This window comes from Hyperoodon ampullatus (assembly GCF_949752795.1).
Source record: "Hyperoodon ampullatus genome assembly, chromosome: 5".
In the NCBI taxonomy this organism is placed as follows: Eukaryota; Metazoa; Chordata; class Mammalia; order Artiodactyla; family Ziphiidae; genus Hyperoodon; species Hyperoodon ampullatus.
The window spans coordinates 79,148,892-79,162,711 of NC_136918.1; the positions used below are offsets into that span (position 1 = coordinate 79,148,892).

General features: G+C 35.6%; 1 protein-coding gene across 8 annotated transcripts in view; it reads left to right on the forward strand.

The window, feature by feature from the left end:
* Positions 1 to 2,169: 2,169 nt before the first annotated feature.
* The window catches only part of GOLGB1 (golgin B1), a gene marked incomplete at its 5' end in the record, with an annotated part of 66,869 nt that continues 55,218 nt past the window's right edge, over positions 2,170 to 13,820 (forward strand). For 2 of the 8 annotated variants that reach the window (XM_079704186.1, XM_079704188.1), the window contains 7 exons: positions 2,170 to 2,262; positions 3,496 to 3,648; positions 3,841 to 3,993; positions 6,387 to 6,515; positions 9,611 to 9,727; positions 11,909 to 12,031; positions 13,145 to 13,258. In XM_079704186.1, coding sequence (XP_079560312.1) covers positions 2,170 to 2,262; positions 3,496 to 3,648; positions 3,841 to 3,993; positions 6,387 to 6,515; positions 9,611 to 9,727; positions 11,909 to 12,031; positions 13,145 to 13,258 — 882 coding nt within the window. Of the gene's footprint in view, positions 2,263 to 3,495; positions 3,649 to 3,840; positions 3,994 to 6,386; positions 6,516 to 9,601; positions 9,728 to 11,908; positions 12,032 to 13,144; positions 13,259 to 13,820 lie in introns of those variants that run through there. The other 6 variants (XM_079704190.1, XM_079704189.1, XM_079704187.1 and 3 more) reach the window with 5 other exon arrangements.

The following is a 13,820-nucleotide window of genomic DNA, read 5'->3' on the forward strand; positions in this document are numbered from 1 at the left end:
ATTTTATTTGTTTGCTTGTTCGTTTTGGTAAAGGCTGTCCATGGGTTTTTTATTTTGTTATCTAATTGCTTTGTCTGTTTTTATGTGGGAATTTAGGAAGATCCAAAAGCTATGCTATCTGCTATTACCATCTTCTCAGAGTCCTATCGGTTCAGTTTTTTTTGTTTTTCCTTTTGCTTCTTCCCAACAGGGTCTGAAAAATCTGAAGATAAAGTGCTTCTGCTTGATATGTTAGGTTCTATTATGACTATTTGATTAGTACACATTTCTGTGCCTAATAAAGACTCTTTAGTTATAGTGTTCATTTCCTTCATTAATGATTACTATAGAAAATTGAATGTCTAGAGCTAAAAAGAAAGTTTAGAGTCTGTGTCCTGGTGAATTTTGTTTGTTTTTTAGCTGACTGTAGTTGTGAGTCTCATAACTTGATGAGTGACTGATTATTATGTCCCTATGCACTTATATATGACTTTGTGTTGCCCTTTCAGTAATTATATATGTAGTTATATATGGTCCTATGTTGCCCTCCTAGTGGTTCTCTCTTCCTTTCCTGTTTCACATGTCTTTTCCAAATGCTATATGCTGCTTATCTAAGTAACCTGTTTTAGAAACAAAGGTCTTGCCATTTCTTAATTAATGACCATGGCTGCCCTAAACACTGTTACTGAGTGGAAGAAAACTATAGCAGAGACTAGTTTTATTCAAGTGCTTATTTTGTGCAATAGCTTTTACATTTCTTCCTGCTGAGGATTTTAAAAGCCGAATAATATTTTGTCACTCAGTATAATTGCTTATAATAATGCTATGACAGTCCAGTTTATTTTGATTTTTCCTATCAAAACATTAACATTCTCACTTTTAAGGAGTTTATGGACTGGTAAGTGACACTGATCTGAATGAATGATTAAATAAATAATGAAGGAAAAAGGAAGACAGAGAGAGAGAAAGGGTATGTGTGCGTGTGTGTGTGTGTGTGTGTGTGTGTGTGTGTGTATTCAGGTTGTCTATTTCTTCTTGAGTGAGTTTTGGTGGCTTGATATCTTTCAAGATTTTGGCCTATTTCATCTATGTTGATGAATTTATGGGTATAGAGTTATTTGTAGTGCTCCTTTCTTACTTTTTAATGTATGGTAGGTCAGTAGTGATGTCTCTCTCCTCTTTCATATCTGAAATTGATAATTTGTGTGTTCTCTCTTTTTTTGTTTGTCAGTCTGACTGAGCTTTATTCATGTTTTCAAAGAATCAACTTTTAGTTTTACTGATTTTCTCTATTTTTGTATTTTCAATTTTATTAATTTCTGCTCTAATATTAATTTTCTTTTTTCTGCTTAAATTTGTTTTAATTTGCTCTTCTTTTTTCAATTTCCTACAGAAGGAGCATAGGCTACTGATTTTAGTCATTCTTCCTTTTTTTCTAATGTGTGCATTTAATGCTATATGTTTTGAACAAGGATTACATTTAAATTTTAGTGAAACCACATGGTTTATTGAGAAAGCTTCCTGAAAGAACAGGTTCATGAGGCACACAAGAAAGAAAAATTTTGGGCTTCCCTGGTGGAGCAGTGGTTGAGAGTTCGCCTGCCGATACAGGGAACACGGGTTCGTGCCCCGGTCTGGGAAGATCCCACATGCCGCAGAGTGGCTGGGCCCGCGAGCCATGGCCACTGAGCCTGCGCGTCTGGAGCCTGTGCTCCACAACGGGAGAGGCCACAACAGTGAGAGGCCCGCGTACCGCAAAAAGAAAAAAAAAAAAAGAAAAATTTTGTTGAATTATGGGGTGTATATGACAGATTAGAAGTGAATAATAGTCTGGCAGGGGAAGGAATAGTTAGAACTCCATGTTTGCCAATGAAATTATGATGAAAGAAAAGGCATTAAAGATAACCTGTAAAGTGTATTATTTTCCACTAAACAATTATGTATTTGTATTTCATTTTTAAAACATTAGTGATGGTGATTAAAATCTCTGTGTAGTTGTCACTGAAAAGAACAGTGTTTGCCTACAGTGTACATACTGAAATGCCTTTTTAAAGACATCATGATGATGTACTCTGTGTCTAATATATATCACCTGCACAGTTTTCTTATTTAACTTGTAGATGATAGTTACCATCATAGGAGAAGCATGTATCTGTTTGACTGATTCTTATGTTTTCTTTCCTTGCAGAAATGCTGAGCCGATTGTCAGGATTAGCAAATGTTGTTTTGCATGAATTATCAGGAGATGAAACTGATGAGAATATGAGGGCTTCCTTAGAACCTGTGAGTAGCTCTGTTCTGAATTAAACTAATGAGAAATATGTTCCACGTTCTTCTGAGGACAAGAATTTAAGGTAGAAGGGTGTGAGCAGCCTTCCTTGTGCTAAGTGGAAGAGAAGATTAAGAAAAATATTGAGACGGTGTAAATTATCCTTTTCCTGTAAGTTTGTAGCCTATGAGACACAGTGATGTGAATCAAGTCCTGGATGAGATTAGAAAGATTGTCCTCATTTGTCCCCGTGGGGCTTACTTAGTGCTAGATTATTTTAACTCCTCGGGTATGTATGCCTGTTTCATAGGAAAGGTTTGAAACAACAAATGGTGGAACTGGAGCACCTTTTGGGTTTCAGACCATCTGTTTGCTATTGTAAATTCATCTATCACTTCTCTTATAGTTTGTATTGTATTTTTTGAAGGTCACATAGGACTCAAAAAAAGTCCATTCACTTTCTTAAAAGACAAGCAGTATTTCCTGGTGATTAAGAGAATTTTATTCACCTACTCTCTTAATTTTAAATTTTGAGCTCTTCCACTAAATGTTTTGTGATCTTTGCTTCCCTTTATTTTTCTCTTTGGTAAAATTAGTATGATAAGACTGTAAATGAGATAATGTTTGTAAAATAGTTAACATTTACAAAATACTTAATATATATTACAATTGCTATGATAATAATTATTGGTTAATAATAATATTGGGTAATAACTAATATTGGATAGTTACTATTGGAAAGATTTCTTTTTAAAAATTTTTTTATTTTTATTTCCTCTGCCAGGTAAGTATGAGCGTGTCCCTGTCCATCCCTGCACAGCCTTAGACGCCTTACAGTGTACACATGTGCTCACTTTGTTCCCCCTCCCTACCCATTCCCCCTCCTCCACCCTCCACCATCCTCCACACCCCCTCCTTTTCCACAACTCTCAGCCCCTCCAAACAGCTCTTAAAATAATATCCAAGCAACATCTCTGGAGGACTTCCACAGCCCAGGGCATTCATTCCCTGGGAATTTTACCACTAGGCTGCAAGATTTACATAAGCTGAGCCCCATTCTTGACAACTAAGGCTCCTCCTTTCCTCCAACCCATACCCTGCCCCTGGGTCCTCATCTCCTCGGAAAAATTTCTTAAGTAAGGATATGAGTTGGACAAGAGATAAGATAAAGTTGGAATGAAGGACCTCCTCTTTGGAAGCTAATACCTTTTCCCTTGTAAATTGGCAACTTTTTGTCTAAATACCAGGAATTACCCCAAGAATCTGACATGGAATTTAATGATAGAACACAAGAGGATGTTCTGGAGCGCCTGGCTTATTCAGAACAGTTGGTGCAGGAACTAAAAGAAATCATTGGACAGAAGGATGCTCAACTACAGCAGAAGGATGAAATTCTACAGGTACCATTGTCCTTTCTTGCCAAGCACTTGATAAAAGACATAACAGTCACTTTGATTTTTTTCTTCACTTAGATTATTAGAGAATCTGATTTCCCTACTAGTCTAAGATGATGCCTACTGAGAATAACTTGTTATATGCTGGATAAGTGATGAATAAGCATTTGTGTGTTTACCATCATTGTTCTCTGACAGGAAGAGAGAAAAGCTGCTGATAACAAAATTAAAAAACTAAAACTTCATGCTAAGGCCAAATTAACTTCTTTGAATAAACACATAGAAGAGATGAAGGCACAAGGAGGGACTGTTCTGTCTACAGAACCTCAGTCAGAGGAGCAACTCTCCAAGGTATGGTGACTGGGTATAATACACATTTTCTGAGTAGAAAAAGGCTCTCATTATAGCAGATCTTCACTAATCACAAAAATTTATGAAGCTAAAGTAATACAGCACTAAATGCAGTCCCTTTTTTTTTTTTTTTTTTTTTTTTGCTGTATGCAGGCCTCTCACTGTTGTGACTCTCAACCACTGCACCACCAGGGAAGCCCAATGCAGTCCTTTTTTTAAAAAAAAAAATTATTTATTTATTTGGCTGTGCTGGGTCTTAGTTGCAACACATGGGATCTTCGTTGTGGCATGCGGGATCTTTTATTTGCGGCATGCAGGATCTTTAGTTGCGGCATGCAAACTCTTAGTTGTGACATGTGGGATCTAGTTCCCTGACCAGGGATTGAACCCAGGCCCCCTCCATTGCGAGCTCAGTGTCTTAGCCACTGGACCACCAGGGAAGTCCCCAATACCGTCCTTTCTTTTTGAGCTTGCAGTCTAGCTGGGCTATGGGCCAAACAGAATAAAAGGCCAACAGAAAATATGGAAATTAAATATTAGTTGTGACCTAGACTTTCAGGGAGTTAAAAAGGCTAACAGGAAGAAAAAAAAATTAAATTGAGGCATTTAAGTAGGAGAGGCACATAGCTTTTGGAGGAGTTTTATCTTTAGTTAGAAGATTAAACTAGGTGAACTCTAAGGTTTCTCCCACCTCTGAAATTCTTTAGTTCAGTGACTTGATACAGAATATCCTTTGTCTTTATATGGCCACATAATAGTATATTAAAGTTTCATGCATTGTGGGCTTAATCAGCTAGATTACTTTGGGCTCCTCTAAGTGATGCTCTGTAGGTTTATGACTGCCACCAACAAAAACGTTCAAGGTTGGGGATGGAGAGAGGAGTGAGGAAAGTGCCTATGCCTTTTGAGGAATAGAGCATTGTCCTAATACTTGTTCTTATTACCTTTCCTCTATGGTTAAACCCCAAATATTCACATTCAGCCAGCTAGTTAGAGAACAAGAAACTTCAGTTGTTTGGAGAGTTTGGAATAGAATACAGAGAGGCCAGCACATCACAGTACACATTACCAGTTAGCTTAGATGTAACTCTATGTAAGAAACCTTTTAATTTTTTCTTAGATTTCACCCTGTTTTATTTTTTGACCCACTAGTATTCTTATTCACAATGATTTTAGTTCTTGGGAAATGAGATTTTAATCAATTCTCTAGGCACAACCTTTGGGGTCACTAGTTAGCTCACTAGTACTGTGGTTCGTCTTTCCTTCCTGGGTGTAATGCTCAGAAGATACTACTTTTCCTGAATTGATAGCCTTATTTAACTTCTCAAAGCTTATTTTAGAATCTTCTCTTACTCTTCTCAACTAATGTATTCATTTTGATTCTTCTTTTCTTACTTTTTTTTTTTTCCGCTCATTATTCTTTCTTCCCCCTGGCTGTGGTAACACCAACCTGTCTCTCCCCATGTGGCTTTGTTTCTTTTAACTTTTTCCCTCTGCTATGTTGTTAGATTTTTAAACCATCCATTTTATACTCTACCTTTTTTTTTTAAAGCTCTGAGACCTTAAACAAATTAGCATCTTGTAGCTTCATTTCCTTCCTCTGTTAAATAAAAGGGTTGGATTAAATGATTTCTAAGTTCCAGCAATCAGTCACAGTAGCTCTTTAACTATTGTATACCCATGACAGAGCTTGATAGTCTCTGGAAAGCATAGTTGAAGAAATGATGGCAATCCTCAGATTCTTGACTATTATGTGGAAGAAACTGTGAAATTATTCTGTGTGGTTCCAATAAGCAGGCTAGGTTCATTTTGGGGGGTAGAGGCTGGTGGTGACTTCAGATGGGAGGTAGAATCTGGTTCAGTCGAAGGAAGAGATTTTGGGAAAAAATAGATTATTGAAATGTTTGAATTCCTCCCCCCTCCCTGCCACTGTCTCTTTTATGATGCTTTGCCCCTCACTTAGCAGCTTTGTTTTCCTGAATTCTGTCCTCTTGTTCTTCAAGGCAGTGAGACTGAGTTTTCTGTTATGTTTTAGTCCTGTATGTCACTGACTGGTTTTGTCCTCAGACTAAAAACTATAAAAATGGGAAACATGGTGCCATTTCTTCCAAGTATTGGCTCCCCTCTGGTATCTTCCTGCTTTTGGTTGCTCTCCAGCATTTTCAGATAGCTGTTTTTCTATATTGTTCAGTTTATAGTGGTTATCTGAGGGAGGATGGTTCTAATAGGAGCTACTTGGCCATACTGAAACTGGAAAACTCTAAGATTCATTCCTTGTTGTTAGGTCAGGTGTTATTTTTTGCTCCCATCAGTTGGATAACACTATAATCAAATGGCTGTATAGGGCAAATTAGATTCTTTTATTTAAATGACTTTATCTCCTGCATTTTCAGCATGACAAGAGTTCTACAGAAGAAGAGATGGAAGTAGACAAGATAAAACATAAACTCCAGGAGAAGGAGGAACTAATAAGCAGTTTGCAAGCCCAGCTTAGCCAGGCACAGGCAGAGCAAGCTACACAGGTAAGGGTGTAAATCACCTCATAATCATTAAGTTAACAAATCACTAAAAGCCCAATGGATTATTATATGACTAATAACATTAGTTCTATAATATTTGTCTATGAATCTGTCACTTTCCTTCCTTCCTTCCTTTTCCTTCTCTTTCCTCCCTTCCTTCCTTCCCCACTAAGTCTAGTAATTTTACTAGACTGTGCATTGGTGTTTGTCATCCATGGTTGATATTTGTAGATACCCAGTATGCTTTTTCAATATTTGGTATTGCACATTTTTATTTCTGAAGAGTTTTCTTGAATTATATAGCTGTAGTATTTAGTCTGTTTTCTTCTTTGGGGACTTCTATTATCCATATGTTCCATCTTTGATTATCTTCCATTTTGTCACTTTTGGTTCCTTTTTACCTCTTCATTTCAAAAGTTTCTTCTTTTTTTCTTCTTATTTTATTAAAGGCATTCTATTTTATGTTTATTTACTTTTGTGTTCCTTCTTGTTTTGTGCTCTTTTCTGAAATGAATTTTCAGAATTCATTTTGATTCAGCAGAATCAAATTTTTCCTGAATTCTGTCACCTCATTTCTGAGTTTTTCTAATTCTCATTTTTTAATTTTATTCTTTCATGTCTTGTATAATTTTCTTAATTTTTCTTAACACCTGTTGAAATAAATTGCAATTTTGATTTTTTTAAAATTAATTAATTACTTTTATTGGAGTATAGTTGCTTTACAATGTAGTGTTAGTTTCTACAGCAAAGTGAATAAGCTATATGTATACTTATATTCCCTCTTTTTTGGATTTCCTTCCCATTTAGGTCACCACAGAGCACCTAGTAGAGTTCCCTACGCTATACAGTCGGTTCTCATTAGTTATCTATTTTATACATAGTAGTGTATATATGTCAATCCCAATCTCACAATCCATCCCATCCCCACTTCCCCCTTTGGTATCCATATTCGATTTGTTTTTTGAGCATGCCTATGGTATGCTTTTCTCACCTGCTCCTTAGTTTTCTTTTTTTTTTAATAATAACTTTGGATGGGATTTGACCTTGATCATTTTATGTTTCTTATTTTTGTGTGAAATTAATTTTCCTAAACTTTTAGAAGGAGGCTTGATTCAGGAAAACTTTTTTTATTTAACAGACTTTTTTCTTTTGTTGTTTTTGTGTTGTGTTCAAAGATAAGGCAGGTGGATTTCTGAGATTTCTTGGCTTGCTTCTTCCTGCCCTTCACTCTGGTCTATACCAAATTTGCTCAGTAGTAATATAATGTGGGTCATGTGTATAATTTTAAATTTTTTAGCAGCTACATTACAAAAGGTAAAGAAGAAACAGGTAAACTTAATTTTAACAATATATTTCATTTAGTTCAATTTATTAAAAATATACTTTTAACATTAATATAAAATTATTTTTGTGTAAATTTATAATCTTTTTTTTGCACTAAGTCTGAAATTTGGTGTGTATTTTATATTATATATCAATTTGGATGCTAAATTTTCATTGGAAGTACTTCATCTGTGTTTAGATTTCATAAAATTTCCAGTTGAGAAAATAGATTCATATACTCAAGTTGTTCCATACATATATAGAAACTTTCTAATAACTGAACTGAGTGCTGAAACATCATTTTCCCTTAATATTTGCATCCATGTTTAGAAACTGGTTAATTACTTAGAATCGTTAATTTGACTTTGAAAAACATACGGCTTTAAAGCTACATCTGTGAGAAATGAAAGCACATGTCCACATAAAGACATGTATATGCATGTTCAGAGCAGCTTTACTTGTGAAACCAAAAACTTGAAACAACATGTCTATCAACAGGAGAATATTTAAACACACAATGGAATACTACTTAGAAATAAAAAGGAATGAACTATGCATCGGTAGTACACCTTTATTTTAAACTTAAAAGTGTGTCTATACTTATTTTTGAACTAGAAAAATAATTCAATAAATATAAGTATTTATATTTTAATTACCAATTATGATTTACATAAGTATCAACTGTTATTCATGCTCTCTGCATAAAGTATTCTAATAAACACATCACATAGGTGTGTAGGAAAAAAATTATTTAAATGGAATGAATCCATTGCCACTGGCTAGATAGCTGGTATGTTTATTGTAACACTAGGAGCAATATGCACACTTACTACTTGCACAACAATTCAGCAGTATATTATGTGATGCAACAAGTAAAGTGAAATATAATCATACCAAAACACAATTGTATTTAATGGAAAAATAATTTATACTTAAGTTAATTAAAATTAAATAATATTAATAATTAAATTTCTCATTTACATTAAGTATATTTCAAGCCCTTGATAGCCACATGAATTGATATATGAATATATCATAGTTGATAATGAATATTATAGCACGTGTATAGCCCTTTGTCTTCTATTTCTGTTATCCCTATTCTGTTTAATTTCTATTTCACACCTAGAAGTCTTTTCTTGGTGCAGTTGGTGTCTTGGAAAGCAGCCCTGATGAGTTAGTTTTGAGACTTCAGCTGGGCCAGATTGTTCTAGCACTTTTGTCCTTTTTACTGTGGACCCCTTGCATTCAGCCAGTATTGGAGAATGGGACAGCCCTGCCAATTTAAGCTGTTGTTCTAAGATTGGCCAACTGTGCTTTCCAATAAGAATTTACTAGCTATTTGCGGGTTTTCCTGTTCTCAAGACCATCAGATGTTGCTCTGTCGCTGCCTTCTTCCTATTGTACAGACTCTAATACCAGAGTCTTTTGGTGGCTTGTCTCTACCTACTTGTATTTTGGGGTTTGTAGTACTACCTTCCTAATTTATTGTAAATATTGTCCATGGGTTTTTGATTTTATTATCTAGTTGTACTGTCTGGTTCTTTGTGAGGATTCAGAGAAACTGAGCAACTGCTGCTATTGTTCCTGTTTTCCTCTGACAAATAATTTTGATAATTAAAAAAAAAAACAGTACATGCAATTCCCTTCAGTGTTAAGTAGAAATTAGAAGGATATTGGTAGGTATTTAGGGAAAATGAGAAAGGGAGGTCCAAGAATTAAGAGTGCCAATTCTTTTGCTTAAATATTTTTTTCTTCTATGTCTTCAGTTTGCTAAGAGTTCAACAGAGATGGAAGAATTTTTAATGATGAAGAAACAGCTCCAAGAGAAGGAGGAACTCATTAGCACTTTGCAAACCCAGCTCAGCCAGACACAGGCAGAGCAAGCTGCTCAGGTAGGGTGGAAGGTACCTCAGAATCATTAGAATAAAGAATCATGAAAGTTTAAGATTATTACATGACAAGTCAATTCAGACAGTCTATTTTTAAAACTTTAGTAGATGGCAGTATAGTAGCTAGAATATTACAGTAGAAATTAGAAGGGTGTGGTAGTAGAAGAAATTAGAAGTGTTATTTACCTTGATGAATACACCCATAGCTTAATTTATGGCTGTTTCTTAGTTCTACAGGCCCAGAAACTTGGTTTTAATAGCACACAGAGACTCTGTCTTTTAGGAAGGAATGAGCTTATGCTAAGTTCAAAAGAGACTGTTAGATAAACCAAAAGAAATACAAGTGATTAGGTCCATTATTTCTTTATAGTAAAATCTTAATGATAAGTTAAGTTATAGTCAGAAGATTACTTAGTGATTATGTAATGAGAAAGTGGTATAGGTTGTGTGATTCAATGTTAAAAGGCACCAGTATGTGACTTTCTTCTTCATAGTTATTTCTGCTACCAGGACCAGACTGTTTGGACTGGCATCCTCAACTCTTTCTCTCTATTTTTCTAAATTTCCAGTTTGACCACCCACTCATATTTTTCCTTTGGGAATGCTTTTGACTTAAGAGACTTTTTTTTTTCTTTTTTCCCTCAAGTGCCTTTGTATAATAGCTAATCTTATCCATTGGGTGTTTGGTGTTTATTGATAACTTGTAGTATTAGTGGTGCTCTCTGTCTATGGATGACCTACTGCTGTGTATACATTTAAAACTGGATATCCTAAAATCCTTAGTTTTACCTATTAGCTTTTATTGTGTCCTTTTTTGTACAGTGTAGGATGGAGAAATACAAAATATTTTTACCGAGTGGCTTAAAACATGGCAAGCCAAGATACACACACACACACACACACTATGATGCATCCGTTAATACATTTATGTGAATTAACAAATCCATCGTAATACAAGCCATTCAGAGTGCGCATCGCAAGCAACAATACAAACAAAGTATTTTGAGAGGTGAAAGGGGTTACTTGCATGTGACAACCAAGGAAGGTTACATGGAAAACTCAGGATTTAGGTAAAACTATGATGGATAGATAATATAGTTTCAACAAGGTGGGGAAAGGTGTTCCAATTGTGGGGAATGGTGTAAGCAAAGTCTCAGGAAGAAGAATATGGTACATTTATGAGAAAGGATGTGTAGATGTGTTTGGCTCATGAAGGACTCCAATGCCTATACATTTGAAACACAGGATTTCAAATTCATAGTGATTTCAGAATTCAGATAATCAAAGATATTATGAAGATTTTTTTTCTCCTACCTAGAAGGAGAGCCAAGGTTGGTTCAAGGTGTCACAAATTGAAAAATCAACAATAGTTGAAGGACCTGTGCAAAATGGACACGCGAAGAGCTGTTTGGCATGCTTAACCACAGATCTCAAGGAAATGAATAAGCAGGTGTGCATGCACACATACACACACACAAAAAAAACCTATGAACAAAACAAAAACACTGCTACCGAGCAACTCACAACCAGTCAATTTATTTCCATTTCATTTTGTTAAGAGCCAGTTACAAATGAGGGTGATCTAGAAGCCTGAAAGTAATGTCAGTTGAGAATAGCTGTCTGGGGAGGTGGTGTGGATTTGAATGGAAATATACCGAGTTCTTTGGTAGAAGCAATTCTTTGAAAATGAGATCTGAAAGAAAGATTTGTATTGCCAGTTGTAGAGAATCTTGAGTAAAAAATACATTAGTTTGAAGTTTATATTTATAGGGCATGAGAATTTCACTGAAAGTTTTTGAGCGTGAGTGTGATGTTCAAAGAATTGTCTAGGGCTTAACAGGAATCTAACTTTGTACCTTTAATATTCTAATCTCCTTAGATCTTTTAAAAATATACCTCTTGTATATTTAAACACTTCTATTAACCATGCAAATACAGTTTTTATTCAAAATTTATGTTTAGGCTGACTTCTGAATTTGATGGTAGGCTTTCTCTCTCATTCCGAAGTTAGCATCAAAGCCTATCTCTCTTCCAGAATTCTCATCCTTGGCATTCAAAATTTAATCTGAAAACCTTATTGTCTATCAATTCTCAGTGTCTGTGTTTGGAGAATAGTCTGTGAGTTTTGTTTGTGCGATATTCTGGGAGTGTAACTTGTATAGTTTCTCTGGTGTGTGTCTTCAGTTGAGTTCCATGCAGCAGGTGGTCCGAGAGAAAGATGCCCGCTTTGAGACACAAGTTCGTCTTCATGAAGATGAGCTTCTTCAGTTAGTAACCCAGGCAGATGTGGAAACAGAGATGCAACAGGTGTGTTGCTAAAACTTAGTAGAATGATTGTAGTTTTGGTTAACATTTAAGTTATCACAGCCACTTTTCCACCCTTACCCACTGCTCTTCACTTGGTCTGGGTTTGCTCATTAATTGCCTTCTTTTTGGTGTTCTTCTCTTCTGTTGCATATTGCTTATTTATTTTCCCTTACCTTGCCTCTTACCCCTCTAATCAGGTTGTCACTACTCAAAAGCTCAGTTTAATTGGCAAATGTATGTGGTAGTCAGAAATTGGTTTCTCTTTAGTTTGCTGATTGTAGCTACCTTTGTGCCTTGAAAACCTGATCCAAAGCTTCAAAAACAATGAAGTCAGTTTTAAACTTTAGAAAATTTAAAGATAAAAAGCAGTGATTTTGAAGCCATAAGGTCTTTTATTAACTCATTCATTATTTTTAATTCATTGAGTTATTTTTGAAAATTGGCTTCATTGTTTTTAAGTTTATCATCTACTAACTCAAAAGTATCTGTTTCTGTTTAGTATGTAGTGCAGTGTGGTACCCAAAGGCACTCCAGTGGCATTTCATGGCTGATTCATTTAATTGTTTTTGAGTGAAAACTTCTTCCAAGTTCTAGGCAATCCTTCAGAATATACCACTAAATAAAGTTAATTTATATAGCACTTTTTAAAGTAGAATATTAATATATACGTGTATCGTTGACTTATACATTCAACAAATGTTTATCAAGTGCCTGTCCCATGCATGAAACTAGAAGAGAAATGGTTCTTGCCTATAGAGAATATTCTCTTTGGTGAGTGGGATATACATGTACCTATGTTATTTAGGTACAGGACATGACTATATAATTTTAAAAGTGGATATGTGTAATAAATATCTGATTATGAAAAAGGCTCCCTAATTCAGGGACTTCCTTGTGTCAGTTTGGTTGTTGTTGGTGCTCTGAAGAAGACATTTTTGGAGATTCTTTGTTGCTGCTGGATGGGAAGCATGGCATGCTGGTGTCCGACCCTTTAATCTGTCATCCTCAACATCTAAAAATCTTTAAGTACACAAGTCTACCTGACATTTTGAAAGGTAAGCAGATAATGATGCTCATGTGTTAGCACATTATGTCTAAACGTTTTCCTCTCAGAAATTGAGGGTGCTGCAGAGGAAGCTTGAGGAGCATGAAGAAGCCTTGTTGGGCCGTACTCAGGTTGTGGACCTGCTGCAACAGGAGCTGACTGCTGCCGAACAGAGAAACCAGGTACTGCCTTGTGATCTCTACTACCTGCCTTGGGAGTATTCATTTCCACTTTAGTTTGCCAGGCAGCAGCTATAAAATCCTGTTAGAAGCCTTCAGAGAACTGATGCCATTTATTCATTCTTTCAACAAATTCCCTGTGCTTAAGTGGTGGTGATACTATGATGAGCAAAATATATACAGTTCCTTCCCTCATGAGGCTTACATTTCACATCTTTTATTGTTGCTCTTTTCCTTTGTGATTTTAGGTCTAGGATCCTAGTTTCTTTAGAATGTCATATTTTCCTCTAAGGAGTTTCTTTTCTGTCAGTTTACCCCTTCTCTGTCTTCAGTGGTTCTTGTGCTTTATGTACTGTCCCTTCTTTGTTTGTTTTGTTGTTTAACTTTATGTTGGTTTGAAATAATCCCACCATGCAATATTCCCTTAAATTTAAAGTGATTAAGGATGCTGATGTTCTAAAATCTTAAACTCAGGTATCCTATTCCCTGACTGTAGCCCATCCTGTCATTCCCTTTCTTGGGCTGTCCTGACTTTCATTCTTATTAAGATTCCTTGATCCTTTCA